Source organism: Zalophus californianus, chromosome 1, assembly GCF_009762305.2.
Source record: "Zalophus californianus isolate mZalCal1 chromosome 1, mZalCal1.pri.v2, whole genome shotgun sequence".
NCBI classification, from domain to species: Eukaryota; Metazoa; Chordata; class Mammalia; order Carnivora; family Otariidae; genus Zalophus; species Zalophus californianus.
The window spans coordinates 149329828-149351374 of record NC_045595.1 but is presented as its reverse complement, the minus strand read 5'-3'; the positions used below and the strand labels follow the sequence as shown (position 1 = coordinate 149351374).

Below are 21547 nucleotides of genomic sequence, written 5' to 3'. Positions count from 1 at the left end.
CTGGCTATGGAGCAGCCTTTGCCAACCATGCAAGCTAATTTGCATGCAGTGTGGATCCCTTAATGCATTCTGATGGTCATGCATCCAAAGGCACAACAGTTTTTTTATAAAAAGAGAATTCAGTGTGGTGTGTGTTTGTGGTGTTTTGCCACTGCACCCATAGGTTTTCATTCCCACCAATGCCATTCCAGTCAATAGGAATAGGGGTGAGCATTAGCGAGGTTTTCTCCATTACTACTTCCTACACACCTGTCCAGTCCCTCCACTTGGACATATAAGTGGCCCTTGTGAAGTAGGCCCTGGACCCTTGAACACTCTTAAGCTTCACTGCTTCTACCAGGTCTAAGAGAATCAGAGACCCTAAGATCTAACACCCCACAGAGTCCCATAAGCTCTGGACTCGTTATGTTAGCAGGAACCCAGTGAGAAATCCCAAAGCAGAAGTACTCATAGGTCTGCCGAGCTGTCTCTCATCAGGCTCCGCCCTGGCCTGACACTGCTACTTCCTTTGTCCCAGTAAGCACAGGGATTCCAGGACTCAGGCAGGTCCAGGAATGCTCTAGTCCTCCTCCTTCCCACTAGGATCACAGGCTTTAAAGCCTGACCTACAAGTAGCATTCTCTAGGAGTCCTAGGAGAATTGATCCAGCCAATTAAGTTGGGAAATTGCTCTTTGAATTTAACATGTCCATCCACTCATTTGTGACTTGGTGGGCTGAGGCTTTGAGGTTATTTTTACTTAATCCAGCAAAAACTATATTGGGCTTCTCCCACTTCACTGGTTTGTTCATTTTTTCAGTCAGTTTTGGTTTTTATTAAACTTAGCCTTATAAATACCTCATAAAATAACCTCATCATACTCCCCTGTTGGACTCATGCATTTCCCTTCTGGAGCTATTGCCTAGAAGAGCTGCTAAGGGACCAGGCAGAAAAATCTCCAGTCGTGTTGCCTTTGGTGTGTACCTTGTGTCCCTACTTAGGAATTTGTCCCTAAAAGGGTTTAGAGCAACGTGTGTATGTACATATTCTCACAAGTGGGAAGATACGCTCTATGAAAATCCAATTCTATGTGGATCATTCCCTCCACCCTGAGAAGACCATCTATTACCCTAGTGCATTGCTCTGCTTGACTAGCGCATGCCAAGAGGAGCCCACACACATACGCACGAAGACAGAATTACATTTGGAGACCAGATACCATCTTTAATTAATAATGCCACAGCCCAACATCCTTTTTGTTGCTGCAGCATGTTGAGTGTGTGTGTGTGTGTGTGTGTGTGTGTGTGCGCGCGCGTGCGCGCCCGCGCACGCACGTGCATGTGTGTGTGTTCCTGAACACATGAAGGGCCCCAGAGACTCCCAAGCAGGTCTCGGCCAACAGCTCTACTGAGCAGCAACTGGAAGACAGTCTCCATAGCGGCACAGAGGGTGGACTCCTGCCTCCCTTTCTTTTGGACCACTTTTCCTGCATTCTGAGGGCAAAGCTGAGGCCTGTGCCAGCCAGACTAAAGGGCTTCTTAGCAAAGATCAATCTTCAGTCCCCAGCCCTCACTGCCTCTGACCAGAGGGATGTCCCTAGGCAAAGTACAGACTGCTAGGCAAAGGTGGACAACCTGGGCCAGCCTTGGTCTCCAGGTCACACTGGGGCAGCACCACAGTGGCCCGGCCCTGGGCGGAGAATCCAGAGCTTCTGGGGCCATTTGCTTAGTTCCTCTCACAGATAATCAGGGTGGATCCCAGGCGCTTCCTGGGGCCAGCCAGAGAGGGACAGCCTCGGCCCGTGAGGGCCACATGAGCATCATTTCCAGCCCAAACCTAAGAGCCTGCTGTCCTGCCATCTCCTCTCCAGTTCCTCACATGCCCAGTAGGTCCACAGCCCAGACACGGCAGGGGAGATGAGCACGGTAGTGGGTTGCAAGGAGGCCATGAGAGACCTGGGCTGAGCTGGAACTCCAGCCACGTGCCAGCCTGAAGCCAGCCCTCTCCCCCATGGTCACCGCCAGCCAGAGCTCTTTGAAGTCGGATGGGACCCCCAAGGGCAAGGCGGCAAGTTCTTGGCCTAGTGCAGAAGGAGAAAACCAAACTGGCTCCAACCGTCCCATTTCCACCTGCTCTGTGCCTTAAGAAGGCAAGGAGCCCAAGTCCCCAGGACAGTGTTATCAGCTGTTGGGGAAGCACCGTTGTCCAGGTGAGGCCTCAGGCCGGAAGCTGTGTTTGTTCAGTGGGCTGGGATAGTAGGTGGTTGTGTATACATTGGTCTGCTGCAGTGGGTAGAAATTGGCTCTGTCATCGGGGATCAGGTTATTCTTGTTCAGGGTCTGTGGAGGAAGGAAGGAACCAGAGAGGAAGGGGTAAGGGAGAGGTGGGGAAAGGGGACGGGCCAGGGCAAGGGGATCAGGAACCAGTCAGTGAACCAACATTCTGACCGCTGACACAGTTCACAGCACCACTGCGCCCTCCCCAGTGCCCAGCCCAGTTGCACCCAGCTCAGGGCCAGAACCACAGCACCCTTCACCCCGTACTCAGCCTCGATATGAAGTCTCCCACCTTGAACTCCATGGGTGTGTACTTCTCGTTCTTGGGGGTGCCCCCACCCTTGTAGTGCAGGTGGTTGGGGGTGGCAGGGTGGACAAGTGTGGATTCCTGGGACTGGCGCCGGCAGTGCTGGCAGGACAGGTACACGGCCAAGGTCAGCAGCCCAGAGCCCAGGAAGCAGGAGACGCCTGTGGCTACCAGGTGGACGAGACTGAACCCTGGGAGAGGCAGAAGCAAGTGGTAAGGAAAGGGCCAGCACGAAGAGGAGAGACTCCACTCCTGACCGCCTCCCAGTAGGAGGCTCTGAGACATAAAGGAAAGGGCTTTGAAGCCAGACCCAATGGAAACAGGAAGGCTGGGCAGCCTGCCACCAGGGGCCTCTCTCACAAGACACCTGTGGTTTAGGTCAGAGGAGGGAACCAGACGGTGTGGAGTTGGGTAACTCTTCTTGAATACAGACTCGATGACTGCCTCCTAACTGGGGGGCAGAGATGAAACCTCCCAGACCCCCCCTATACATGGTCCAGGGCAGGCAGGACCTCCGCAAGGTTTGTCTCTCTGGAGCAGGAAGTGGAGAGACTCCAGATTTCAGAGTTGGGCTGGTCTCCTCTTTGGGGAGGAGAGGTGGAAAGACAGTGTCATGAGGTGGGGCAAGGTCCTTTTACCTCCACAGCTGGTGGCCTCCTCCATGCTGGAGGCAGGCAGGATCACTGCAGGAAGACAAGCAGAGAAGAGTGTTGGGGCAGGGAGGAGAGAAGGGTCCCTCTGTGGCTACGTATATCTCTAGGAGGGCCCCTGGGTCAGCACTGAGCCATGGGACATGGTCTGGGGGCCTTCATTCCCCCACTCTGTCCCCACTCAGACCTTGTCTCTAAGAGGGGTCAGCCCATTCACTAGAGAAGAAGGGGCAAAAGCCCGAAGTATGTGCACCTCCCACCCTGGTGTTCCATCCTAGACCCACTAAGATTCTTCAGAAGGGGAAGGAAGCTGGGGGCACAGGGTGGGAAGGGTTGGTGCGAAGGTGCTGGCTTAAGGACCTACGGGGAATCTCACCGTAAGGGCAGGGGCGGCTCTCGCTGCTGTTACCGGCACAGGCGCTGGGCCCTGGGACCAGCTCTTCACAGTGTCGGCTGCGGCTTTGGGCTCCGTCCTCCGTGCATGCACTCCACTCAGACCACGGTGACCAGCCTTCTGTGGGTTGTGGGCTCGGATGAGGTTAACCGCCCTGGGACCCCCTGAGGGAGTTCAGAGGGACCCAAGGGGCTCCCCAGCCCTGGCCTGATGTTTTTGATACCTGGGCAAGCCTCTGTAGCACACAGTGCCTCTTCTGTGTGCAGACCAAGACAGATGTCCTCGCCTGGGGAGGGCGCAGGGCTGGTGCAGGAACGTGTGCGTTGATAGTGGCCTCCACCACAGGAGGCTGAGCATGGGGACCACGAGGTCCAGCAGGACCAGGCACCCCGCACTGCAAGGGGACAGGGTGTGTGAAAGGGGCTGCAGGTGCAGGCAGGGCCCAAGATACTTCTTCTACCCTATCCCAAGCTAGGCCACGCTGCCCTGGACCACCCTGAGCCCATCCTCTGCACCCCTTCAGCCCACTGTTAGGGACTGCCCCTTCCTCCTGAGGGGTGCAGGGGGAAATGCTGGCTGCAGAGGAGACACCAAAAACCAACTCTACCTCAAATCAAGCCTCTTATCTGGCTAACCCATTAGGGGAGAGAAAATAAGTGACAAGGAAGACAAGGAGAGGCCCTGCTCGGTGGGAGAAGGTGCTCTGTCCATGGTCAGGCCACAGACTTGCTGTAGGGCCCACTGTACAGAGTTGGCAAAAAGAATTGGTCATCTGGGCATGAGGTGTGGCCTAGGGAGTCTCCTTGATGAGGGTTCCCTAAGCGCGGGGTCACCTGGACAAGCCTGGTGGTTACAGTCCTGGTACTCGGCGGCGTCGCCTATACATGGCAGGCCTCCGTGGCGGGGCTCCGGGTTCGTGCACGTTCTCTTGCGGACGCGGAAGCCCAGCTCGCAGTCCCGGGAGCAGGACGACCACGGGCCCCACGCGGCCCAGCCCCCGCTCACCGAGTGCGGGGAGGTGCCCCCGCTGCGCAGGAGATCCTCCACCAGGGCTGGGTGGGGCACGGGTGGGGAGACTGGCCTCAGTGATGAGCACACCCATCGGCCCCACTCCTGCCCCACAGGCCTCCGGCTTCTTCCAAACCACACGATCCACCGCCCCCCCCCCCTCCCCCGAGCCCTGTCCGACTCCCAGCCTCCCCCAGCCCGGCGCCAGCGCCCGGCGCCTGGGAGGGAGCAGGGCAAGGCGCTGTACCGTCTGTGTCGCAGGTTCCCGAGCCGTCCGCGGGGCAGGTTCTGGTCTCCGTCCTCCTCCGGCCAAACTGCAGACCGTGGGGGTCCGGCAGGGGCGCGCGGCACGTGAAGCGGAAGCGCTGCTCCTGCCGCGCCCCACCCTGAGTCACGTTCACGGGCAGCCACGGCGTCCACGGTGTGTTGCGCCGCACTTCCGGGCAGCCCTCGGGGTTGCACGTCTTGAACTCCTTCGGGATGGGAGCGGGTGCTGTGTGGTGGGCCTGCAGCCCCAGGCCTGGCCCGCGTCCCCGGCCCCCGCCTGCCGTCCCCTGGGGGCAGGTCCTCCGGCCCGCGCGCGCCCTCCTCCGGGCCTCACCACGCTGCAGCCAGGGCAGGAGTTGCCGTTCTCGCAGGACCGCCGCCGCGATTGCACGCCGCCCCCACAGTTGCTGCTGCACTTGCTCCAGGAGCCCCACGACGCCCAGAAGATGGGCACCGGGCAAGGCGTGTTTTCGTTACAGAACCTGCGGGGAAGGGTGTGTGGGGGGAGCAGTCATCGCACTAGGGAGCAGGCACCCCCTTCCCTAACAAGAGGACCCTGGGAGTGCAAGCCTGGGAAGGACAAGGGTCCACTGGCTCACTCGGAGAATCCAGGCCACTTTCTAGGAGGCCCGACAAGTCTGGGACCGCAGGGCTAGCTTGTCTCAGAAACCTCTGGCCACACGCTCGCTCACCGCTCCTCGCGGCTCTTGCCCACGCAGATGCGGCCCCCGTGGCGGGGAGCAGGGTTGCTGCAACTTCGCTGCCGCACCTGGAATCCGATCCCACAGGACGTGCTGCACAGGGCCCACGAGGACCACGGAGTCCACGCTCCATTCCTGGTGGGGTCAGAGGGGACAGGGACAGATGATCCTCCGAGTCCTAGCTACTCAGATCTATCTATAGCTAGGCAGCTGGATTTTATATTATTGTCAGTGATAAGGGAAAGGGCAGCTCCCAACCAGGCCGGCTGTTTATTCGTTCCTGTGTTCATTCATTCCTCAAACATGTGTTGAGAGCCTTTTCCCATATATCAGGCTGTGCTCAGGGCTAAGGGTATAGAGGTAGGACCCAGGGCACGGAGATACTTGTGGGGCAAAAGGACACATTCTCTAGAAAAGGCTCTATTTGCCTTTGCAATATGCAACCTGTGTTCATCCTTCTTGGTTGTCCAACCCTTGCACTCAATCCCATTCTCTCTCCCCTGTCCTACAACACCCTAGGCTTTGCTCCAACCTCAGACACCATTCACTGTTGTCTACTTTGACTCCAATTTTCAAGTTTTGGTTCTATCCCTTACTGGCTATATGAGCCTGAGCAAGTTACTGAAAATTTCAGTGCCTCATAAAACTCGTCTTTAAAGTAAGGATAATGGGGGCACCTGAGTGGCTCAGTCATTAAACATCTGCCTTCGGCTCAGGTCATGATCCCAGGGTCCTGGGATAGAGCCCCCTCCCTGCTCAGCGGGGAGCCTGCTTCTCCCTCTCCCACTCCCCCTGCTTGTGTTCCCTCTCTCGCTCTCTCTCTCTCTCTGTCAAATAAATAAATAAAATCTTTAAAAAAAAAAGTAAGGATAATGATTGTATTCCTACCCCATGAGGTTGTTTTGACAGTTAAATCAATACACATGTATGGAATTGAGTGATTTTAAGAGAGCCCAAGGTCACACCTCCAGACGATGGCAATCCAGGATTGGCACGAGGTCTGCCTACTTGACCACTGCCCCATGCTGTCCCTCGTGTTTGGAACAGCAAGACTTATTTGAGGCTATGGTCTGTGACTCCCGTGCCTGTCCAGCCTACCTGTTTGTATCGAGAGCCCCCACAAGGCAGAGACTTCTCTCTCACTAGAGTGGAGGGCTCATATTTTAGCCACCTCTCCAGTCCCCTGCAAAGCTCTGGAGTGGTTTCTGTCCCTTTGCGGGAACACCTGCCTGGGGATGCCCCATTTCCTCTATTTGCGCCCCCCCCCACTTCCAGGCCAAGGCAGCCGCCATTCAAGTCCTGTACCCCCACATACCTGGAACAGTTGGCGATGTGGATGGCTGGCCCCAGGCAGTCTCGGCCCCCACAGCGGGGTCGGGGGGAGTCACAGGCTCGGGCCCGACACAGGCAAGATCCTGAATTGTCCCCATCTAAGTGCTCACATGGTTGCCATGGTGACCACTGGCCGAAGCCCCCATCCTGAGTCACATTTCGTACCTGCAGATACACATCAAACAGGTCACACGAGGCAGGGATAGGGAAGGCACCAGGTCCCAGGGGACATGGGGATACCGATGGAGAGTCACAGCCTGAATCAGGGGGCAAGGTCCCAGGTGGGGCGCATGAAAGGGTTCTCACAGGACACGCTGTTATGTTCTGGGTCCAGAGGCTCATGTTGGAGCTGTCCTCAAGCGTGCTGCAACGTTGCTGCTTCTCGTCCCAGCCACAGTATGGGTCCCGGGCCCCTAGGCACGCCCTGCCAGACAGAAGTCCTGAGACTCAAGCCTGCGGGCCTCCCAGCCTCACTCGCCCCCTCTGGTGCCCTTATCCATCCAGTTGCCCTCCACAGTAATAACTAAGCTCATTGAACACTTCCTGTGTGCCGGGAATCATTTTAAACACTCTACAAGCATGAATTAATTTACTACAACAATGCAGTGCGGAAGGTACTCTCATCATCCTTATGTTATATGGAGGAAACCCAGAGAGCCGAACAAGGACTCAAACCCTTGCCTTCCAGAGCCCACACCCTTAACCTTGCCTTCCCCAAGCCTGGGTGCCCCATGCTCCTCATCTAGGGCCACAGGAGAAGATGTGGTGAACAGAAATCCAAAGAAGTAGCGCCTCTCTGTCAGACATGATGATAATAGAGCCATAAAACATTAGTGATGGATTAGGGACGCTCTGGTCCGGTGGTTCTCCACCCTGGCTGCACATCGGAATCACTAAAGAAGCTTTTTAGAAAATACCGATACTGCCCCCACCCATAAGTCTCTGGGGGGTGGGGAGGTTTTAAAAGCTCCTAGGTGGTTCTAATGGGAGCCAAGTTGAGAATTACTGGGATCTGCAATACAACCTTTTTGTTGTATAAAGGAAGAAACAGCCACAGAGAGCGAAGAGGAATTTCCCCTAGATCACACAGATTACACATGGCAGAGCCGGGGCTAGAGCCTAGGCTTCATTTTTTTTAGGAGCTTAGACTTCTTAACCACGATTCTTCCACCACGCTCCTGCCTCCCAGCTGAGAGTCTGACTTCGCCCACTGAGTGAACATAGGCCCATGCTTCAAAACACAGGGGACACAGAGGCATAGTCCGGGGCCTCTGGGGGCATCCACATGCTTGTGCTGCTCAGGGGCAGGAACCAGAGTCTAGTGCATCAGCATCATGAGAATGAATGCAGGCTGCCAAGAGAGGGGTCAACGTCCCATGTCCCCTCTCCTGGGCCCTCAGGGCTAGTCTATCTGCAGTGACCCAGAGAAGGTAATGGTTCACACTCCAATGAATGCCCCGAATGCCTCCACTTCTCACGTTCTAGGACTCCTCTCTTCTCTTTCTCCTTCAGACTTATTCATTTTATCCTTCACAGTTTTTCTTTTAAAGATTTTATTTATTTGTCAGAGAGAGAGAGGGAGCGCACAAGCAGAGGGAGAGGCAGGCAGAGGGAGAAGCAGGCTCCCGCTGAGCAAGGAGCCCGATGTGGGACTCGATCCCAGGACCGTGGGATCATGACCTGAGCTGAAGGCAGACACTGAACTGACTGAGCCACCCAGGCGCCCCATCCTTTATAGTTCTTAACAACAACGACAACAACAAGTTAAATCTGGGGGCACCTGGCTGGTTCAGTCAAAAGAGTGTGTGATGTTTGATCTCAGGGTCATGAGTTTGAGCCCCACTTCGGGTGTGGAGATTACTAAAATATAAATAATCAAATAAACAAAACGTTTAAAAACAATTAAATCTCTACTAGTAAGACTTCAAGGAGGAGAAAAAGAGTATGGAAATTATGGAATCAGGATTTGCTGTTCATTGCTGAGTAAATAGAGTATCAGATTCTGGAGCCTGAAAGAAGTTCCCTCTGCCCGGGGGAACCCACTGCCAACCCCAGGGGCTCCCTGGGTCCCTTCTGCCTCCTTTTCCCAACTTCCACCCCTTTTACCAGGCCTGGCTGCTCCACAGCAGTGGGCCTGCAAGAGAGGGTCCAGAGAGAGCACTGGGAGTGGGGGGAAGAAATTGGAGGCCAGAAAGCAGACAAGGCTCAGGTAAAGGAGGTGCTAGGCTGCAAGGAGGTGGGGGAGTCCACACCATGGCGTGACTCTGCAGAGGGATTTTTGATGGGCCAAAGGGGGCAAGGATGTCAAGGGTTAAAGGAATACATGAAAGAGTGAAGGGTTTTCTCCTTTTGTTGTTTCCAGGATAGAATCTTTCTTTCCTCTCGAAGCTTTAAGGAGAGTCTCCTGTCAGGTGAGTTCTTTATTTTCAGTGAGTTCAATGGACCATGTCAGGTTCCAAAGACAAATGAGGTTATATGAGAGAGCTCACAAAGAAGGAGGTGGGGCTTCCCCTTGTTGCCAGAGGAGGCTGAAGAAGATAATGCTGCCCCTTGCTCCGGCAGCCCATGACCTCATTTAAGGGAGGTGATGCCTGGGGCTTCAATGGGCAAGGGCCTTGCTGGACCCCAGCAAGTACCCTCTGGCCCACCCGGGAATCCAGAATGCTCATCTGTTACTCAAGAATCTGTTTCCATTTTATTCACTCAAGTACAATTGTAAATTGTACAATATAAGTGTGTTCATATTTTCATCTGAGATCAATGGTTTGATTTGGGGGTGTTTCACCAGCAGGATGCATCAAACTAGACACCGTGGGACTAGATACAGTACATATGCAAAGTAGTCCCAGCAACATGTAGTTTTGAGATTCTGCTCTCTGGCTGACATTTGGACCAAATTTGCTGCTAGCAAATCCAGCCAATCAGAACTCAATGAAGCCCGCTCCTGAGGGTATTTCCCTCAGCTCTCAGAAGGCAGTATCAAACTCCAGAAGCAGGTGATATGGCACTTTAGAAGCAACATTAATTAAATGAAAGAGAGCCATGACTAGGGCTATACTACTAATAATAGTAATAAATAAAATTCTATTCATCAAAAACAAATGTCTGCCAGTAGAGAAAATGGAGAAGAGCAGAAAATTTGAATCAGTTTGTACAAGATAAAAGCAGAAGATTCTGGAGGAAAGCAATTTTGCCTCACGCTACTTCTTTCATGTAGGGTCCAAGGAGTCCATCAAAATCCTAAAGAACACAAGCAGCAACCTCTTTGACCTCAGCCGCAGCAACTTCTTCCTACAAACATCACCAAAGGCAAGGGAAGCAAGGGCAAAGATGAACTATTGGGACCTCATCAAGATAAAAAGCTTTTGCACAGCAAAAGAAACAGTCAACAAAACCAAAAGACAACCGACAGAATGGGAGAAGATATTTGCAGATAACATATCAGATAAAGGGCTAGTATCCAAAATCTATAAAGAACTTCTTAAACTAAACATCCAAAGAACAAATGATCCAATCAAGAAATGGGCAGAAGACATGAACAGACATTTTTCCAAAGAAGACATCCAAATGGCCAACAGACACATGAAAAAGTGCTCAACATCGCTCGGCATCAGGGAAATCCAAAACCTCAATGAGTTATCACCTCACACCAGTCAGAATGCCTAAAATTAACAAGTCAGGAAACGACAGATGTTGGTGGGGATGCGGAGAAAGGGGAACCCTCCTACACTGTTGGTGGGAATGCAAGCTGGTGCAACCACTCTGGAAAACAGTGTGGAGGTTCCTCAAAAAGTTGAAAATAGAGCTACCATATGATCCAGCAATTGCACTACTGGGTATTTACCCCAAAGATACAAATGTAGGGATCCGAAGGGGTACATGCACCCCGATGTTTATAGCAGCAATGTCCACAATAGCCAAACTGTGGAAAGAGCCAAGATGTCCATTGACAGATGAATGGATAAAGAAGATGTGGTGTACATATATATATACACACATATATATATAACGGAATATTATGCAGCCATCAAAAGGAATGAAATCTTGCCATTTGCAACGACATGGATGGAATTGGAGGGTGTTATGCTGAGTGAAATAAGTCAATCAGAGAAAGACATGTATCATATGACCTCATTGATATCAGGAATTCTTAATCTCAGGAAACAAACAGGGTTGCTGGAGTGGTGGGGGGTGGGAAGGATGGGTGGCTGGGTGATAGACACTGCGGAGGGTATGTGCTATGGTGAGTGCTGTGAATTGTGCAAGACTGATGAATCACAGACCTGTACCTCTGAAACAAATAATACATTATATGTTAAAAAAAAAAAAAAGAAGAAGATAGCAGAAGGGGAAGAATGAAGGGGGGGAATCGGAGGGGGAGATGAACCATGAGAGATGATGGACTCTGAGAAACAAACTGAAGGTTCTAGAGGGGAGAGGGGTGGGAGGATGGGTTAGCCTGGTGATGGGTATTAAAGAGGGCACGTATAGGGGCGCCTGGGTGGCTCAGTTGGTTAAGCAACTGCCTTCGGCTCAGGTCATGATCCTGGAGTCCCAGGATCGAGTCCCACATTGGGCGCCCTGCTCAGTGAGGAACCTGCTTCTCCCTCTAACCCTCCCCCCTCTCATGTACTCTCTCTCTTTCTCGTTCTCTCAAATAAATAAATCTTAAAAAAAAAAAAAGAGGGCACGTATTGAATGGAGCACTGGGTGTTATACGCAAACAATGAATCATGGAACACTACATCAAAAACTAATGATGTAATGTATGGTGATTAACACAACATAATAAAATAAAATAAAAAATAAAAAAATAAAATAAAGCTTATCAGAGGGGAGGTGGGTGGGAAGATGAGTGAAACAGGAGAAGGGGATTAAGAGTATACTTATCATGATGAGCACTGAGTAATGATGTATAGAATTGCTGAATCACACTATATTGTACACCTGAAACTAATATAACACTGTATGTTAACTTACTGGAATTAAAATAAAAATTTTTTTAAAAGACGGAAAAAAATAAATAAAAAAATAACCAGTTCTAGAAAAATTGTTCCCAGTTTTGACTGCAAATTAGAATCTCCTAGTGATCTTTTAAAAAGCTTTAGCAGGGCGCCTGGGTGGCTCAGTTGGTTAAGCGACTGCCTTCGGCTCAGGTCATGATCCTGGAGTCCCGGGATCGAGTCCCACATCGGGCTCCCTGCTCAGCGGGGAGTCTGCTTCTCCCTCTGACCCTCTTCCCTCTCATGCTCTCTTATCTCTCATTCTCTCTCTCTCTCAAATAAATAAATAAAATCTTTAAAAAAATAAAAAATAAAAAAAATAAAAAGCTTTAGCAAACAAAATAAAAAACCCCCCTATATCTGGGCTTTATGGACCAAAGTAGGCTGGAATCTTTTAAACGCTCCCTAGGTGACTCTAACGAATAGCATGGTTGAGCATTGCTGTCCCGGGCCACGTTGGTCAGGGTTCCCAATCAAAGAGATGAAGTGCCTTGTCTTTCCAATCCGTGACAGAATAGGAAAGGAGGGAAGGAAAACCCAGAGTGGATGCTGGCCCCAGCACCCCCACTCAGGCTCCCTCACCCTCTCACCCAGCTCTCAGTTCCCCCAGACAAGAAAGAGACCAGATTCTCCAGAAACACGCCTGCCCTGCCCTCCCCTGGCCCTGGCCGCCTGATGGGGCTTACACGACTCCCCTGGAGCCAATGCTTGAGCTCTCCTCCTGTCCACATTTGCGGCTTTTGGCCAAAGACCACTCCAAAGCTTATAGAGCAGGGAATGTTCTTAAAATTAAAGCTCCAAGGAGAGAATTAAAGCGTGTCTGACTGTAAGAATGGGTAGCAGTTGAGAGTTCCTTTCATAACAGCAGCCATTAGACCAATAATATATCACCATGTCTTTTTTACTGCAGTGTCTCAAGCAGCCATTACAAAAGGGAACAGGTTCATTCCATGAGCTGGGAGGCAGGACAGAGATGGATGGTGGAAGTTGAAAGCGGGCGGATTCCAGCACCCAGTAGCAACAGTAGCGCAATGGGAGCTGTCCAAGGTGGAGCCTGGGAGCAAGTGGCCATCATCTTAAATGATTTCCGGTCAGGGAGAGAGGTTGGGAGGAGACTCTCCGAGCCACCTTCTTGAGTGAACCAGTGTAGACACCCCCACGCCCCCTCCAGTGCAGCGTGAAAGGCACGCTGGAAGGAGGAAGGGAGTGTTCATGCATAAAACACTTGCTTTGTAGAGCCAATCAGCAGCTCATTCCCTCTTCCCCACCTCTTGTGAGCCCTGGTCTCTCTCTGGCCAGGCCAGGGTCCTGGTTACGTCCCATGGGGCTGAGATTTGCCTGAGCAAAAGGAGGGGACTGGAGACAAGCTCCTGGATTCTGGGCAGTGGAGGGGGGCCTGAAAAGGACTCTGCCAATCCACCCTCATCCTCCTGCCAACTTTGGAAGGAATGAGGGGAAAAAGCATGAAATGTCGATCCTAGGACACAGTAAAACCCTGTGACAACTCGCCCCCCAATAGCACAAATTCTGATATAGTGTGATAGTTGGCTTCCAGACTCTGGGGTGCACAGATTGGTGGTTACACAGCCTCACTCTGGTCATTTTATTAACTTTGCAATCATGAGACCTCACATTTTCAGATCCACCTAGAGCCTTATAGCAGCATCTCACTGTACATGTCAAGCGCTCTTATCCCAAATTCAGGAATCCAAATAGAGTGAAAGTATCAGACTCCAAACTGACCTCTTTCTACCCTGCTGTTCCACCTGGCCACACGACAAAACCTCCCCTGTCTCTTCTCTGCAGCATCATGTGAGCGGGGCAATGTCCCGGCATCTTCCTTTCTCTGGTTCCACTGCAGACCCCATTACTTCATATCTGGCCCGGAGCCACACTAGCTCACACTGGCCAACCCTCTGCCCCTTGACAACGTCGCTCACTACTGTCTGATTGATCTTTATCAAACACCTATTCACTCCACTCCCCTGCTCAAAGACCACTTCAGTGCCCACAGGCGAAGGTTCAGATCCAATCCTCCCTTGGCATTCCCAGCTGGCCTCGGTCCCATTCCCCTCTCCTCTCCTGCACCAACCTCCTCTCAGGCGAAATGATCAGTGAGCTGAAGGATCAGTCCTGTGTGGAAGGCCACTTTGTGCCTTAGGCTGGGCGTGGGCCCCTGGTGAAGTCTAAAAAGTAATGGGACAGTGGGTTTGCCTTCAAGTATTTACAAGCTCCTAAAGAACAAGACCATGTGAAAAGTTTAAAAACAACATAAGAGGGGTGCCTGGGTGGCTTGGATGGTTGAGCATCTGCCTTCGGCTCAGGTTATGATCCCAGGGTCCTGGAACCAAGCCCCATGTCTGGCTCCTGGCTCAGCGGGGAGCCTGCTTCTCCCTCTGCCTCTCCCCCTTCTCATGCTCTCTCTCTCTCTGTATCTCTCTGTCTCAAATGAATAAATAAAATCTTTAAAAAAACAACAATGCAAGAGTTAAAGAACACAAGATACGGGGGAAATGCCATCAACAGAGAGCCTGTGATTTGTGCCAAGCCATTGCTGCCTGTAGTCCATGTCACAGGTGCTGAGACTGCAGAGAGCCCAGGAGGCTGCAAGGGCCCTGACATGCATTTGTGGAGATAAGAAGGGACTAAGGACACTAGCTACCATGCATGAGCACTTCATGAATAGAATTCCCAATGCTTACAACAGCTCTCCCAGAATGAACTATCATTTGCTCCATCACAATTTCCTCCTATTTTCCCCTGAGGAGAAAGCTCGAAAGGATAAGTGGCTTGCTCAGGATCGTGTAGCTAGCAGATGATGGAGCTGAGGGAGAAGCCCAGGCGCATCCAATTCGGTCACGGGAGCCCCGCGTACAATGCCCCACTGTCTCTCCCCACATGTCCACTACAGGCCCAGGTTTCTCTCTCCAGCCAGACATCCACAGCGCCAAGGGAAATGAGAGTGTTCTGGGCCCATTTCATCTTGTCCCCCTTCTCTCACCTCCACCACCCTGCAAAGTGCTCCGAGCATGGTAGGGCTTAGTACATGTTTGGTGTTTTGCTGCTGGAGCCATGTGTTGGCGCCGAGGGGAACCTGAGTGTCTGCCCACTGCTCTCCCTTTCTTCCTCCCTGGCTGCCACACTGTGACCATCCAGCCTCCTCCCCGGCCCTCCGGCCCTCTGCCCAGCGCCCGGCACACCCCACAGGAGCTGGAGGACGACCCTTGGCAGCAGGGGTACCATTTGTCTCTCAGTTCTCAAGGACAGATGGGCACGGCCAGGAGGCTTCTGTGTTGCAAAGGCCACAGGAGGCAATGTGTCTGTGACTATGCCAGCTAAGGCAGCTTTTGATTATCTCAAAAATGAGGGGCACAGCTCAGAGGAGCTTCACATGGTAGGAATCGGAGATACATTTCCATTTGGCTTTGGAATAGGCTTTTGTGTTCCCCCTGAGATGCCAGTGCCATTATTGCCAAACTCGTGAATCCACTTGAAGCTAAGGTCTCAGCAGCAGTTGGGAAGCAAATGCAACCAACAGCTCCACATGGTTCCTCATCTCCACCGGACCCAAGCCAGGCCTCTCTGCCTCTTCTAAGTCAGGAAGGAAGAAAAGCAAAAATCTGGTGCTGACTCAGAGCATCGTCTCCTAGCTCCCCTCACATCTGGGTATTAAGTCCTGTGGTTTCAAAGATAAAGACCTTTCTCTGAATTAAAGGGACTGAGACGCAATCAAGTAAGCTAGAGATGGCTGGCAGGCCCTAGCTTTGGGGTTGACAAAAGGGATAGCAACAGCCCCCTCATTTGCTAAAGCACACACTTCCCCCAGGCAATGATAAGTGGTTTATGCAGACCGTCCCCATTAACCTTTACAAAAACCCTGCAGATATTTTATGACAAGGAAACCAAGGTTCAGCGAGGTGAAGTGACTTGTCCAAAGGCAAACAACCGGAGACTGTGCCGGGATGCCACCCCAGGTGGCTTCAGAGCTCTGTCTCATGAGAGCCACCTCTGAGGTGCGATTGGCGGGCACAAGCCTGGAGGGGGCCAGGGGCCCGCCCTCCCCCCACCCCACACACTGCCGCCCCCCACCTCCCCCCGTCCCGCTCCCGCTGCCCCCCCCCCACCCCGCCCGCTTACCCCTGGCTGCGGTAGGCACTGCACCTCTCCAGCGGGACACGCAGCACGCCGTCGCTCAGCCCCACGAAGAGTGCGCGGGCGCTGTGCAGGATGCGCAGGCTGCGCAGGGGCTCGCGGCGCCCGGGGGGCAGGACGTGCAGCTCCTCCAGATAGCAGCCGCGGAGGCTGCGGCTCGCCGTAGACAGTGCCTTCAGGATGGTGCCTGACTCTGGAGGGGTCGGACGAGGCGGGCCTTGAAGGCCCAGCCCCGCCCCCGCCCCTCAACCTCCTCCCCACCCGGGGCCAGACTGGGCGGCGAAGGCTCACCGGTGCCTATGTAGAGCACGTGGTAGAGCGTGTCCTTGGCCTGCACCAGGTCCACCACGAGGTGTGAGAAGCGCACGCTGTCCTGGGTGACACAGGGCTCGGGTGTCACCGGCTGCACAGCCTCGCTCATCAGGAACAGACGCTGCGCGTCCTGCAGGCTGCGCTCCGTCAGGTTCTCGTTGGGGCCCACCTCTGGCAGAGTGCCGCACTACCGCGGGAAGGGGTAGGGTCACGCGTGCCCAGCTGCCGGGTTGCCCAGTCCCCCATCCCTCTCCTTCCTCATCATGACCCAGGCGGCCACGGGCAGGTCGTGATTACCTGATCCCGGCCCCCCCCCCCAACATCCCCGCTGCGTTCCCTGCAACCCCTTGGCGGGGGGAGAGATGCCTCTAAGAACTAAGGGGAAATGAGGCTAGAAGATGCGGAGGAGGGACCTGCAGAGGATGGTGAAGGGGGGGCGGGGGAGATGAAAAAGGGGCTGGGTTATCTAAAAATGAATCATTTGAGTGTGGATAACAAGTGTGGTGTGATTTTATACTGTTGCTGGAGGTGCTCCTCCCCCATGTTGGGCCACAACCTGCCTTCCCTCTCTTGTGTTCCTGCCAGCTCAAAGTTCTTATGCCTTCCAAAGAGAAGCTGGAGGGCCACTACCATTTATGGAGCATTTACTACATTCCAGGCACTGTGTCAGGTGCATATTTAACCCTTGCAGTTATCTTTGAGGTCAAGAGTATTATCCCTAGTACCAGACAAGGGTAAAGAGACTCCGGGAGTTGGGTGACTTGACCCAGGTCAAGGTCACACAGAGGGAGAGCTATATCTGGGTCAGGATGATCGCACTGCAAAGTCTGAGGTCTTCCCATGCTCCATACTGCCCCGTGGGCAGGAAGTTGATGGATTTGAAGGTTGACCGTCATTAGCTTCCTTTGCCTCAGGGCTCTTTCCTCTTCTCCAGCATAGCACCAGGGGATGCTCACATCATCCATGGCTGGGCCCTGACCACTCCTGTCACTCAGACCCTCCAGGAATTAATACCCAGGCTAGGTAGACTGCAAGCAAACTCCAGCTAAAATCCCTCAGTTCTGACCAGACAGCTTGTGAGTGCTCTCCTAGTTTCCTATATTGAGTCTCCCTGGAGGTGTGAAGTCACATTTAGAGATGGCTCAGAGCAGGCTCCCTTGCTCTGCATCCCACCCACTCTCCCGTTCTCACTCCACCGTCTTAGAGAACTATCGCAGGCCTCACAGATGGGTGCAGACCAGCTGGGACAGGTTTGGTGTTTGCGCTAAGCAGCTGGGAATCAGCTGGGGGGCTGGTCATCTAGGGAAAGCTGGTCTGTGAGGAGCGGGAAAGGGGAGGAGAAGCTATACCTGGAAGTTGGGGATGGGGTTAGCGATGGGGAGCCAGGCAGCCCTGGGGTTCTCCTGGTAGCGAAATGGGCCATTAAAAGCCTGGGAGATGGCACTGAGGTTGAAGGCGCAGACAGCAGAAGCAGCGATACTGTTTCTGAAAGACAAGAGGTGGTGGGGTGCTGCCCTCCCTGCGGGCCTTGGTCCCTTAAGCCCCACAGCCGGCCGTCCAGGCACTGTGTGCGGCACAGCTCCAAGGCTTGCTGAGGACCTAGCACAAGCCCGGTGCTTTCCACACGGAAGGAGGGTGCGGTCCTCACACTCTGGAAACTCTGGGAAAGGCCCACGGATGAGAAGCCCTGGGGGATCATTCTGTGTTACTTCCTCATCCCTTTCCCTTCTCCAGCAGGAGGGTCAAATAAAGTTAGTGTTTTTCAAACATTTAGTCCAGAGCCCACTGTCAGAAATATACTTCATATTACAACTCCAAATAATACGCCCCCAAGCACACACATCTGTAAAGAATTTTCATGAAACAATACCCTTACTAAATGTATTATACTCCACTATTTTTATTCCATTCTATTCTGCTTTCTTCATTTTATTTTACTTTTCAAGCTGGTTATCAAACCACTGATTCATGCTGCACAGCCCACAACACCCTGAGCCGGATGACCTCTTAAGACCCGTTCAGTCCTGGGATCAGGTGTCTCTATGAGTCTGATGTGAACAGGTCACAGAGCCCATACCATGCGGCCAAATGTTTCCAGTTCTACTCTCGGCATTTAGATCCTCTCCCAAATGTGTCCATCACCCTCCCTGCCCTTTCTGCCTGGCCTCAGCCCCCATCACTCTGGCTGGACGCTGCACTGATCTCGTGGCTGGCCTTCCTACAGCCTGTCCAGCCTCCTTGAATCCATTCTCCACAGAGCAGCCACAGGGAACAGTTCAAAATGCGCATCCAAGCTGGTCTCTGGCCAGCTTCACGCCCTTCAATAATTTCTCCTTGCTCTTAGAATCAAGATCAAAACCCTTGAGCAGTCTGTAAGGACGTAATTCTTCCCATCCTAGCTCCTCAGCCTCCTCTCCTGTTTCTCCTCTTCCTCACCCTCCAGGCTCCTGTCACACTGGTCTCCGTTAAGTTCCTCAAACATTTCTGTCTTCCCACTCCAAAGCTCTGTGTGTGTTCTTCCCTCGGGCTGGAATGCTCCTCTCCCCTAGTTAACTCCCACTCATCCAGTAGATGTCACTTCCTACAGGAAGCCTTCCCTGACCACTACCCCTCCATACTGGTAGAGGCTTCCCTGCACACTGCCCTTTCCCTTTGTAGCATTTATCACAGTTAAAATTGGGTGTTTAATAACCACTATTTCTAGAAGGAAAGCTCCTTAAGGGCAAAGCCAGGTCTGCTTTTGCTCACTGGCACCCCTGCTTCCCTCCCTTCCCCACCGTGACAAGCACCTGGCATGGAGAAGGCACATAATACAGAAGCTATTTCCAATCCATACCAAGGTCATCATGTCCCCCGATGCCTCTCCAGCAGCTCCTGCCCCTTGCTCATGACTGCCCACTATCTTGTGCTGACTGCCTGGCTGGTCATTAATTTCTGGCTGTCGGCTCATGGCCTGCATGGGCTGCAATGGATGGGTGTCCCCCGGCCTTGGATGGCCTCTCTGCTCCTGTTTCCCCATTTTGCTCTCATCCCTGTCCCTCCTCTCAGACTGTGCTTCCTATAGCTAGCATGGCCCTCCTCCAGTCCCCGCTACCTGGGGCCCAGCGTCAGCACACAGCACTCTAGGCTCATATGTTTCCGAGGTCCTCACAAAGAACTTCGCCCAGCATCCTGTACAACAAACGTGTTCCTTGGTCTCTGCTGCCCGTTCAGCATTTTGTACGTGAAATCACCTGATTGGGTCAGCCTTTACACAGGAGGAGGTGGGGGGAGGGAGCCTCGTGATCTCCACGAGGGCTACCCTTCCTTACATACACCCAGGAAACAAAAGGGGCTCTGAATCCCAGCCTGTGTCTCCCAGTGCCATCAGGACTGCCAGGAGGCTCTGCTGGTTAGGTTTAGCAGGATCATAGAGTCCTGAGGTTAGAAGGGACTGGAGAGAATTCTCTCTGAGCTTGCCCGTAGAGGGCTGCTCCTGGACCCCTCCCGGGGCTGCCATCACCTCATCCAAGGCAGGCTATTTTCCTTTCACCACAGCAATTTCTTCCTGCACAGAGCCATAATCCAGCTCTGTTTACTTTCTTCAGATCTGACCTTGGCCTACCCTTCACAGCAATCCAGAACAAGTGCTTACCCCTCCAGAGGCAGCAAGCCACAGCAAGTTAGGAGTGTGTGATGTGTGAGCAAGTTTACCCTAAAGACCGGCTGCACTCCCCATTTTACAGAAGGAGAAACAGGGGCCCAGAGAGGGACCTGCCCATGCCCACCAGTCCACGAGGCAGGGACGGGACAGCAGAGGGCCAGGGACTCACACGTTGGTAGTGAAGACCCCGTAGATGAGGTCCTGCTCAGGCAGGTGGAAGGCACTCTGCAGCTCATTGTAGTAGAAGGGGACCTCGCCTGGGCGGGAGCAGTTGAGCCGGGCCTTCATGAACGTGGTCCATGTGTCCTCCAGTAGGAAGCGGCCCCCCACGTCGTTCTTGCATACTCGGGCCACCCGAGAGTACACGGTGCGTCCACAGTCATGCTCCACCGCGTTCTCCCGCAGGAAGAAGTATGCAAACAGCCCAATATCGTAGGCTGCCACAAAGTTTGGCTCTGGGGGGCAGGAGAGGAACAAAGGGGTGGGTCGGGCCAGTGGGGAGGAAGGGGACAGAGTTGACTTCCGTTTTCCCAGATGGGCATCCTGACACCCTTGGACAGTTTGCTGACTGGGAGGCTCTAACTAATCTTGTTCCCACCTCCACTATGAAGTTATAGTAATAGTTAATATGTGCTACTGAATACTCACTGCCTACCAGACATTATTAGAAGTACTTTCTGTGATCCTCGTAACAACCTACGAGGTAAGTACTATGATTATCCTCTGATTACAGATGAGAACATTATGGCAGAGAGAGGTCAAGTACTTGCTCAAGGCCACAGGCCAATCAGTAGAGAAGCAGGAATTCAGCTCCAAGGGAAAGGAAACTACTACCACCCTCTCCCAACCTCTTCTTTCCTATAACCTTTCCTCCTAATGAATTCCCAACTCTTCCTCTGCCCTCATCGCTTCCCCTCCATTTGTTCTGGGTACATCTGTGATTTCATCTGGAGTCCATCTCCAGTGTACTCCAGTCCTTGGGCAAACATCTGCCCGATTCTGGGCCTCCTGAGGAAGCCAGTGTGATCCCTTTCAGAGGGGGGGCAGGAAGGAGGATTGGTAGGGCTCAGGGTAGGCTGGCTGGCAGGAGAGCCCCCACCCCCGGGGCCGTGCCCCCTTACCATTGAGCCACTTGGAGTTATACTGGGCGGTGCGAAGTGGTGGCCCGCTGCCTAGGCTGCGGTAGATGGCAGGGTCCCGCCCTGAGAAGTCAATGACGGTGGCCGCGTACAGCTCCCCCTGAGAGGAGATGACAGCTGTGGAGTTGTGGCGTGGGTCGTAGGGGCAGCGGGCCACACCATTGATCTTCTCTATGGTCCGGCTGAGGTTCCCCACCTGGGGACGACGGGGAGATAGGGGCACTTTTCCCTGAGACCCAGGCGCTGCCTGTTCTCCCCCGCCCCCCTGAAACCCAGAGTTTGCTTCCTTCTGGGTCCCTGGTGTCTCTGAGCCTCTCCCTGTCTCCAACCTCCTCCTCACTTCCCCCCGCTCACAGTCCCTCTGAGGGAGCTGCCATCATGGAGG

General features: G+C 53.2%; 1 protein-coding gene across 2 annotated transcripts in view; it reads right to left on the bottom strand.

Moving 5' to 3' along the window:
• Positions 1-1188: 1188 nt before the first annotated feature.
• Positions 1189-21547, bottom strand: part of SEMA5B (semaphorin 5B) — a 119211-nt gene continuing 98852 nt past the window's right edge. For both annotated transcript variants that reach the window (XM_027587675.2, XM_027587674.2), the window contains exons 7-22: positions 21145-21358; positions 20193-20478; positions 17730-17865; positions 16360-16567; positions 16054-16261; positions 7220-7337; positions 6897-7078; positions 5573-5716; positions 5215-5362; positions 4861-5086; positions 4439-4657; positions 3829-3999; positions 3588-3725; positions 3200-3244; positions 2547-2752; positions 1189-2317 (exon numbers count right to left, since the gene is read on the bottom strand). In XM_027587675.2, coding sequence (XP_027443476.2) covers positions 2159-2317; positions 2547-2752; positions 3200-3244; positions 3588-3725; positions 3829-3999; positions 4439-4657; positions 4861-5086; positions 5215-5362; positions 5573-5716; positions 6897-7078; positions 7220-7337; positions 16054-16261; positions 16360-16567; positions 17730-17865; positions 20193-20478; positions 21145-21358 — 2808 coding nt within the window. In that variant the 3' untranslated portion in view covers positions 1189-2158. The remainder of the gene's footprint in view (positions 2318-2546; positions 2753-3199; positions 3245-3587; positions 3726-3828; positions 4000-4438; positions 4658-4860; positions 5087-5214; positions 5363-5572; positions 5717-6896; positions 7079-7219; positions 7338-16053; positions 16262-16359; positions 16568-17729; positions 17866-20192; positions 20479-21144; positions 21359-21547) is intronic.